Below are 10000 nucleotides of genomic sequence, written 5' to 3'. Positions count from 1 at the left end.
CTATCTATCTAAATATCCATCTATCTATCTATCTATCTATCTATCTATCTATCTATCTATCTATCTATCTATCTATCTATCTATCTATCTATCTATCTATCTATCTATTTATATATTTATTTATCTATCTATCTATCTATCTATCTATCTATCTATCTACCTATCTATCTACCTATCTATCTATCTATCTATCTATCTATCTATCTATCTATCTATTTATCTATCTATCTATCTATCTATCTATCTATCTATCTATCTATCTATCTATCTATCTATCTATCTATCTATCTATCTATCTATCTATCTATCTATCTATCTATCTATCTATCTATCTATCTATCTATCTATCTATCTATCTATCTATCTGTCTATCTATCTATCTATCTATCTATCTATCTATCTATTTATCTATCTATCTTGAATATTTCATCACATATCTGCCACATTCTTAGCAGCTACTGTTAGTTGGACCTATTTACATATTTCTAAGAAATGGACGAACTTGTCTAGTTTTGTCTACTTTTCTTTTGTTTATTTTCTTTGTTTTTTGTGACAAGAGTATCTGTTTGACATATTTTGTTTGTCTGACCGATGAGACAATTGTTATTGTTTCCCTACATCTTCTATTTGATTTTTGTGTAGAAGTTGTTGTTGAATTTTCTAAAGTTATAATTCTAAGATTTTAGTAGTTAGTATTTGTTAGTTTTTGTAATTACCAAGGATGGAAACTAAACATTTTTACACAAAATTAATTATATATCAACAACACCTTTTGAGTGCTCTATATACTTATCCATGAGCAGGCTGTTGATAAAACTATAAACTACCCTATAAATATTTGTTTAAACAACTTTAACATCGAAAATATTCACACAATAAAATTGATTTAATAAAATGTTTTCTATTAATTAAAATAAAAAATGTTTTGCATAAAAAATTGTCATAATTATATTAAAACTTTGTTTAATGCATTCACATGTTTTCAATTAAAAAAACAAAACTAATCAAATAATTTTATTACTTCTACACTAATACTGTATGTTTTCTCTATATAAATTTTAAATTTTCATATGGAATTTATTTTTTCTTTATTTTTATGTATTTTTTTCCAGATTGATTGCAGTAAAAGGTCATCATCACCATCAACATATTGACAACAATATTCAGTTTATTTTTTCAAATTTTATATGCAGCAACAAAAACAACAACTATAAAATAAAAAAAATATATATATTCGAATTAAAAAAAATCCTTCAATACCTGACAATGTCATTGATCACAACAATAACTATCTATGATGCTCTTTATATGTTAGACAAACAAAATATGAATAGAGATCCACATTCAGAAAAATAACAAAAAAAATACAATTCTCGTGAAATACGCCGTATGTCAAGTATTAGTTTTTCAATTATCTTCGAAACTACAACAATTTTAAAAGAACAATATAATTCTTTAATTATTTTCTGTTTTATTTTGTATCTTAACTGCAAATAACAAAAAATTACCTTAAACCTACTTTTTATAGCAAAAAACAAATAAAAGAAAGAACAACAATACATTCTTAAAATAACAACACATATAAAGTGAATTTAAGTTTGATATGTAATATTTGTATATACATATAACATTAAAAACATTGCAGTTAAAGTCCTTTAAGAATCCATAAAATCTTACTTTAAAACTCCTTGAACAACATGGATAAGAAATCAAGTTCAACTTCAAAATCAAAAACGAAATCAAAACAGAAAAAACTGAAACCCAATAAAGAATCGAGCACTCAATTGGATATTGATTTGTGGGAGGTAAGTGAAACGATATTAATTAGTATAAAAAAATATATAAACATTTACTATATATTAGATTAGACTGCAGAGTTGACTATAGACTAGGCTATAGAGTAGATTGTAGACTGGACAATAGACTAGACTATAAACTAGACTCTTGACTAGACTATAGACTTGACTATAGACATACTATAGACTAGACCATAAACTTGACTTTAGACTACACTACATACTAGAATACACTAGACTAGACTATATATTAGACAGTAGACTGGACTATAGATTATAGAATAGACTACAGACTAGACTATAAACTAGACTATAGACTAGGTAATAGATTATAAACTAGACTATAGACTAGACTATAGACTAGACTATAGACTAGACTATAGACTAGACTATAGACTAGACTATAGACTAGACTATAGACTAGACTATAGACTAGACCATAGACTAGACTATAGACTAGACTATAGACTAGACTATAGACTAGACTATAGACTTGACTATAGACTAGACTATAGACTAGACTATAGGCTATAGATTAGACTGTAGACTAGAGTATAGACTAGACTATAGAATAGACTTTAAACTGGACTATAGACTAGACTATAGACTAGGCTATAGACTAGACTATAGACTAGACTATAAACTAGACTATAAAGTAGACTATCGACTATAGACTAGACTATAGACTAGACTATAGACTAGACTATAGACTAGGCTATAGACTAGACTATAGACTAGACTATAGACTAGACTGTAGACTAGACTATAGACAAGACTATAGACTAGACTATAAACAAGACTATAGTCTATATACTAGACTATAGTATAGACTATTGAATAGACTATATGTTTAAAGGAATTTATACAAACTACATTACGTTATGGTGTTTCACCTAATATTGCCAATCACAAGGAACTGACATCTCTAAACGTAGTGATGGAAAATAATGATTTACTTTATGACAACAAATATCAAATCATTGAAATGTTACTAAAACACAAAGACATTGATTTAAACGATATTAACGAGAACAATAAGAAAATGTTTTTAGAGGTAACGATTGTATGGGAAGAAAATGAATTATTCGATTTCATTTTTAGTATTTCAAAAGATAAACTCTCAAATGAAACTTTAGGCAAGTTTATTGAATATTCCTATTCTATGAGTTGTTTTTGTTGGCGAGTTCTTTCACCTTTGCCGACATTTTCACACAAATGCTAATGCTAGATACAGTTTGGAAAAGTTTTCTTTATATTTTTCTTCTCTACTTTTAATTCATTCTCTCATTTGCCTTTTTATATTAAAAGTGATGAGGCAGCTGATCACAAAAATTTAGGTAATCCCTCTTATTGTCATGTTTATTGGAGAACTCGTAGTATTACTTAATATTCTTTTAACAATATTTTTTGATGTATATAGAATCTAGTTGAGTTCTAGTTCAAGACATAGCTAAAATTTATAGCGTATACGTAATATTTAATTTGTTGATTTATTCCAAAAAATATCACTCATACGTCTTTGTTATTACTAGAGGGGTAATAATAAGAATTTAAATTTTGTTGATTTTCATTTCTAGTTCAATTATAGTTCTTTTCTAGTTAAGTTTTTGTTCAATTCCAGTTTAACTTCAGTTCAAGTTTAGTTCTAGTTCAGTTTTAGTTCAGTTCTAGGTCATTTCTAGTTCAGTTCTAGTTCAGTTCTAGTTCAGTTCTAGTTCAGTTCTAGTTCAGTTCTAGTTCAGTTCTAGTTCAGTTCTAGTTCAGTGAGTTCTTTCACCTTTGCCGACATTTTCACACAAATGCTAATGCTAGATACAGTTTGGAAAAGTTTTCTTTATATTTTTCTTCTCTACTTTTAATTCATTCTCTCATTTGCCTTTTTATATTAAAAGTGATGAGGCAGCTGATCACAAAATTTAGGTAATCCCTCTTATTGTCATGTTTATTGGAGAACTCGTAGTATTACTTAATATTCTTTTAACAATATTTTTTGATGTATATAGAATCTAGTTGAGTTCTAGTTCAAGACATAGCTAAAATTTATAGCGTATACGTAATATTTAATTTGTTGATTTATTCCAAAAAATATCACTCATACGTCTTTGTTATTACTAGAGGGGTAATAATAAGAATTTAAATTTTGTTGATTTTCATTTCTAGTTCAATTATAGTTCTTTTCTAGTTAAGTTTTTGTTCAATTCCAGTTTAACTTCAGTTCAAGTTTAGTTCTAGTTCAGTTTTAGTTCAGTTCTAGGTCATTTCTAGTTCAGTTCTAGTTCAGTTCTAGTTCAGTTCTAGTTCAGTTCTAGTTCAGTTCTAGTTCAGTTCTAGTTCAGTTCTAGTTCAGTTCTGGTTCAGTTCTAGTTCAATTCTAGTTCAGTTCTAGTTCAGTTCTAGTTCAGTTCTAGTTCAGTTCTATTTCAGTTCTAGTTCAGTTCTAGTTCAGTTCTAGTTCAGTTCTAGTTCAGTTCTAGTTCAGTTCTAGTTCAGTTCTAGTTCAGTTCTAGTTCAGTTCTAGTTCAGTTCTAGTTCAGTTCTAGTTCAGTTCTAGTTCAGTTCTAGTTCAGTTCTAGTTCAGTTCTAGTTCAGTTCTAGTTCAGTTCTAGTTCAGTTCTAGTTCTAGTTCAGTTCTAGTTCAGTTCTAGTTCAGTTCTAGTTCAGTTCTAGTTCAGTTCTAGTTCAGTTCTAGTTCAGTTCTAGTTCAGTTCTAGTTCAGTTCTAGTTCAGTTCTAGTTCAGTTCTAGTTCAGTTCTAGTTCAGTTCTAGTTCAGTTCTAGTTCAGTTCTAGTTCAGTTCTAGTTCAGTTCTAGTTCAGTTCTAGTTCAGTTCCAGTTCAGTTCCAGTTCAGTTCTAGTTCAGTTCTAAATCAGTTCTAGTTCAGTTCTAGTTCAGTTCTAGTTCAGTTCTAGTTCAGTTCTAGTTCAGTTCTAGTTCAGTTCTAGTTCAGTTCTAGTTCAGTTCTAGTTCAGTTCTAGTTCAGTTCTAGTTCAGTTCTAGTTCAGTTCTAGTTCAGTTCTAGTTCAGTTCTAGTTCAGTTCTAGTTCAGTTCTAGTTCAGTTCTAGTTCAGTTCTAGTTCAGTTCTAGTTCAGTTCTAGTTCAGTTCTAGTTCAGTTCTAGTTCAGTTCTAGTTCAGTTCTAGTTCAGTTCTAGTTCAGTTCTAGTTCAGTTCTAGTTCAGTTCTAGTTCAGTTCTAGTTCAGTTCTAGTTCAGTTCTAGTTCAGTTCTAGTTCAGTTCTAGTTCAGTTCTAGTTCAGTTCTAGTTCAGTTCTAGTTCAGTTCTAGTTCAGTTCTAGTTCAGTTCTAGTTAAGTTCCAGTTCAGTTTTAGTTCAGTTCTAGTACACAAGAAGTTTAGTTCTTTATAATCATTGCTTATATTTTTGAACTCTTGTAACTATATTAACTTGCCATATGTGAACAATATTCCCTCAAGCTCTTTATTTAAATATAAAAATAATAACGGAAAACTTTTAACAAAAAAATAAAATGTCCAAAAAAAATCTAGTTATAAAATATCAAATGTTTGAATTGGCTGTTCGCCAAATTGTTGTTGATGTGGTGTATAAAATTTTTCCACAAAACTAGCATTCAAACGAAAAAAAAACTTAAACAAAAACTGACAAAGATTTATATGCATTTGAGATGGCCTCCTTCGCCACCTTCAGACCCAGAAAAAAAGAAAAAACATAAAATAATAGACCTACTATAGACACAAAAAAGTGTCAGCAGACCTACTTAACTACACTAAAATTCCATATGATTCTGTTGAAAAATATATAAAAGCAGGATGAATTACAAGAGAACATGAAACGTTTGTTGTTACGACAACTAACAAAGAGAACAAAGTGTCAACGTCAATTGTTGGCAATTTTTGGTGTAAATAATCAAAGCAAGGTTATACTGCTACAACAAAAACTGCAGTGACTGATAAAGTTGGCATAAGCAAATTTTCGTTAAAATAATAACAAAATAAGTTATTTAATTAAAAATTATAAAATTCTTCTTGCAATGCTTTAGTTTTGCTCTTCACTGTTTTTGTGGAATATAGTAACCTACAATTGTGTCTGTACGGAGGCCATGGTTAAGTGTTAGCATATTAATTTACTCATAAATTATAAATTAAAAAAAATCGTATTAATAAAAAATTAGTTTCCTAAAATGCCATTTCTAAATAAAAAAAATCTATTGTGTCGCTTTTAGTTTTTTGTAAAATAATATTTTAATGGCATTACATGTCAACAAAATTATTCACTTATTAGAAAATAAATTTTAAAGTACTATTTAATTTTAATAAATACTAAATTAGTCAAAATGCAAGTCAATAGTAGTCTTAAGAGTATTGAACCAAAATACAACTAGAACTGAACTGCAACTGAACTAGAACTGAATTAGAACTGAACTAGAACTAAACTAGAACTGAACTAGAACTGAACTAGAACTGAACTAGAACTGAACTAGAACTGAACTAGAACTGAACTAGAACTGAACTAGAACTGAACTAGAACTGAACTAGAACTGAACTAGAACTGCACTAGAACTGAACTAGAACTGAACTAGAACTGAACTAGAACTGAACTAGAACTGAACTAGAACTGAACTAGAACTGAACTAGAACTGAACTAGAACTGAACTAGAACTGAACTAGAACTGAACTAGAACTGAACTAGAACTGAACTAGAACTGAACTAGAACTGAACTAGAACTGAACTAGAACTGAACTAGAACTGAACTAGAACTGAACTAGAACTGAACTAGAACTGAACTAGAACTGAACTAGAACTGAACTAGACTGAACTAGAACTGAACTAGAACTGAACTAGAACTGAACTAGAACTGAACTAGAACTGAACTAGAACTGAACTAGAACTGAACTAGAACTGAACTAGAACTGAACTAGAACTGAACTAAAACTGAACTAAAACTGAACTAGAACTGAACTAGAACTGAACTAGAACTGAACTAGAACTGAACTAGAACTGAACTAGAACTGAACTAGAACTGAACTAGAACTGAACTAGAACTGAACTAGAACTGAACTAGAACTGAACTAGAACTGAACTAGAACTGAACTAGAACCGAACTAGAACTGAACTAGAACTGAACTAGAACTGAACTAGAACTAGAACTGAACTAGAACTAAACTAGAACTGAACAAGAACTGAACTAGAACTGAACTAGAACTGAACTAGAACTGAACTAGAACTAAACTAGAACTGAACTAGAACTGAACTAGAACTGAACTAGAACTGAACTAGAACTGAACTAGAACTGAACTAGAACTGAACTAGAAATGAACTAGAACTGAACTAGAACTGAACTAGAACTGAACTAGAACTGAACTAGAACTGAACTAGAACTGAACTAGAACTGCACTAGAACTGAACTAGAACTGAACTAGAACTGAACTAGAACTAAACTAGAACTGAACTAAAACTGAACTAGAACTGAACTAAAACTGAACTAGAACTGAATTAGAACTGAACTTTCTGTGGTGTGTTAATTTCTTTAACTGCCTTTTGATGACATAAATAATTAAACAGTTTCCATCGTTTTGTTTTTTTCAGCAAAATGAAGATCGTTTTACATCCATTGAATTGCCAGCGGGACAAAAAATGCCCTATAATAATGCACCACCACCAGCGCCTGCACCGCCCACTCCCAAACCCGCTAAAGTGGACAAACATACACCCAGCAAGGAGCAACAATTAACATCCATACCAACAGTAGCAACATTACGTGATGTTGATTCGCACGCCGCCCTAATAACACTCGATGTTACGGCACAGAGTGAAACCAATGAACCGGAAAGAGGCAATTGGACGGGACGTTTTGATTTCTTACTCTCGCTTTTAGGCTATTCAGTTGGTTTGGGTAATGTTTGGCGTTTTCCTTATTTGTGCTACAATAATGGAGGAGGTAAGTCCAAGGACTAATAGAAAAAAAACAAACTGTAAGTATTTGTTTTAATTTAACATTATCTTTGCCAGGTGCTTTTCTTATACCATTTAGCATAATGCTGTGTATTGCTGGTCTTCCGCTTATGTTTATGGAATTATCATTTGGCCAATATGCCGCCTTAGGTCCCGTTGCCATCTACCAACGTTTCTGTCCATTACTTTGTGGATTAGGCACTGGCATGATTATTGTTTCCGCCATTGTTATGCTCTATTATAATCTCATTATTGCCTGGACTATTTTTTATATGTTTGCCTCGTTTTGTACCGAGCTGCCGTGGCAAAATTGTGAAAAGGAGTGGAGTACAGAAAGTAAGTAAAAAAAGAAATATTATTTAAAACTGATCTTATACTGCACTAAAATTGATATAGGAATGATGTAGAACTAAACTAGAACAGAACTAGAACTGAACTAGAACTGAACTAGAACTGAACTAGAACTGAACTAAAACTGAACTAGAACTGAACTAGAACTGAACTAGAACTGAACTAGAACTGAACTAGAACTGAACTAGAACTGAACTAGAACTGAACTAGAACTGAACTAGAACTGAACTAGAACTGAACTAGAACTTATCTAGAACTGAACTAGAACTGAACTAGAACTAAACTAGAACTAAACTAGAACTGAACTAGAATTGAACTAGAACTGAACCAGATCTGAACTAGAACTAAATTAGAACTGAAGTAGAACTGAAGTAGAACTGAACTAGAACTGAACTAGAACTGAACTAGAACTGAACTAGAACTGAACTAGAACTGAACTAGAACTGAACTAGAACTGAACTAGAACTGAACTAGAACTGAACAAGAACTAAACTAGAACTGAACTAGAACTGAACTAGAACTGAACTAGAACTGAACTAGAACTGAACTAGAACTGAACTAGAACTAAACTAGAACTGAACCTGAACTGAACTTGAACTGAACTAGAACTGAACTAGAACTGAACTAGAACTAAACTAAACCTGAACTAGAACTGAACTAGAACTAAACTAGAACTGAACTAGAACTGAACTAGAACTGAACTAGAACTGAACTAGAACTGAACTTGAACTGAACTAGAACTGAACTGGAACTGAACTAGAACTGAACTAGAACTAGAACTGAACTAGAACTGAACTAGAACTGAACTAGAACTGAGCTAAAACTGAACAAGGACTAAACTAGAACTGTAATTGAATTAAACTAAAACTGAACTAGAATTGAACTAATTTTTTTTATTAAATATCTTATATTCTTCTAGTTTCGTGATTTTAAATTCATTTAAATTCCTTTTAACTATCGATTAAACAAGAATGTTATTCAAACCTTTTTTTTCTGTAGTTTTCATTTCCTCTATAAGTTATACCGTTAAAAAAAAAACTAAAAAAATGTTGTCGCTGTTCTATTGTAAAAATCATAATGTTTCCGTTTTGGGTTTTTTTTTGTATTTTTTTACAACTAACGGAAGTTTAAGATTATTGTTAGAAAAACATAAAGTTGTATTAAATCATAAATATTTCCGGTATTTGAGTAAAATAAAACGTAGCATAGTGTGTGTTTAAAAAATAGTATCAGGGTAGAGGTATAAAATGTTAATATTAAACACATACAGCATCACAACATCATAAAACAAATCTAGAGAATATTGAAATAAATGTTAAAATATGAAAGAGACCTAAAATGGGACTGAAAACAAGAAGGAAAAAAACAAGCTGGTGACAAACCCACAAGTCATTGTAATAAAATAGACGAATATACCTTTATGTATATGTTGAAAGTGGGTGGCGTGTTAGGTTGCCACTATGTTTTGTGTGTACAAAAAAAAAAATCAAGAAAATTTTAAGAATATTTTAAGATTTATGGCGAAATTTCTTTTTAAACGGCTGTTAGTTTTTTTCTTGTTCCTATTTTCTTACGAAATTTATGTTTCTTTAAATCAAGTTTGCTGCTTGACACCTTGGAGTACTTGCCACCCACAGGCAACACCCCTTGTATTTTAAGTCAGCAATTTGATTTACTTTTTATATACTCCATTTCATTATTATTTTAATATTTTAAATTGAATTACACTTTATTGAGATCATAATTTAATGAATCTTTTATTCTATAGTGTGTACATAGATATCAATAGAGTTTTTTGTTCAGTAGTCTATCTATGAATCTATCTATCTATCTATCTACCTATCTATCTATCTATCTATCTATCTATCTATCTATCTATCTATCTATCTATCTATCTATCTATCTATCTATCTATCTATCTATC

The 10000-nt window shown here is 30.4% G+C and overlaps 1 protein-coding gene across 1 annotated transcript in view; it reads left to right on the top strand.

Moving 5' to 3' along the window:
- Positions 1–1117: 1117 nt before the first annotated feature.
- LOC111687338 (sodium- and chloride-dependent glycine transporter 1) overlaps positions 1118–10000 on the top strand; it is a 24692-nt gene continuing 15809 nt past the window's right edge. Inside the window, exons 1-3 of the mRNA XM_046955472.1 lie at positions 1118–1805; positions 7360–7711; positions 7783–8061. Coding sequence (XP_046811428.1) covers positions 1698–1805; positions 7360–7711; positions 7783–8061 — 739 coding nt within the window. The 5' untranslated portion in view covers positions 1118–1697. The remainder of the gene's footprint in view (positions 1806–7359; positions 7712–7782; positions 8062–10000) is intronic.

The sequence above is a fragment of the Lucilia cuprina genome, chromosome 6 (genome assembly GCF_022045245.1).
Source record: "Lucilia cuprina isolate Lc7/37 chromosome 6, ASM2204524v1, whole genome shotgun sequence".
NCBI lineage: Eukaryota > Metazoa > Arthropoda > Insecta > Diptera > Calliphoridae > Lucilia > Lucilia cuprina.
This window is presented reverse-complemented; position numbering and strand designations above follow the sequence as displayed.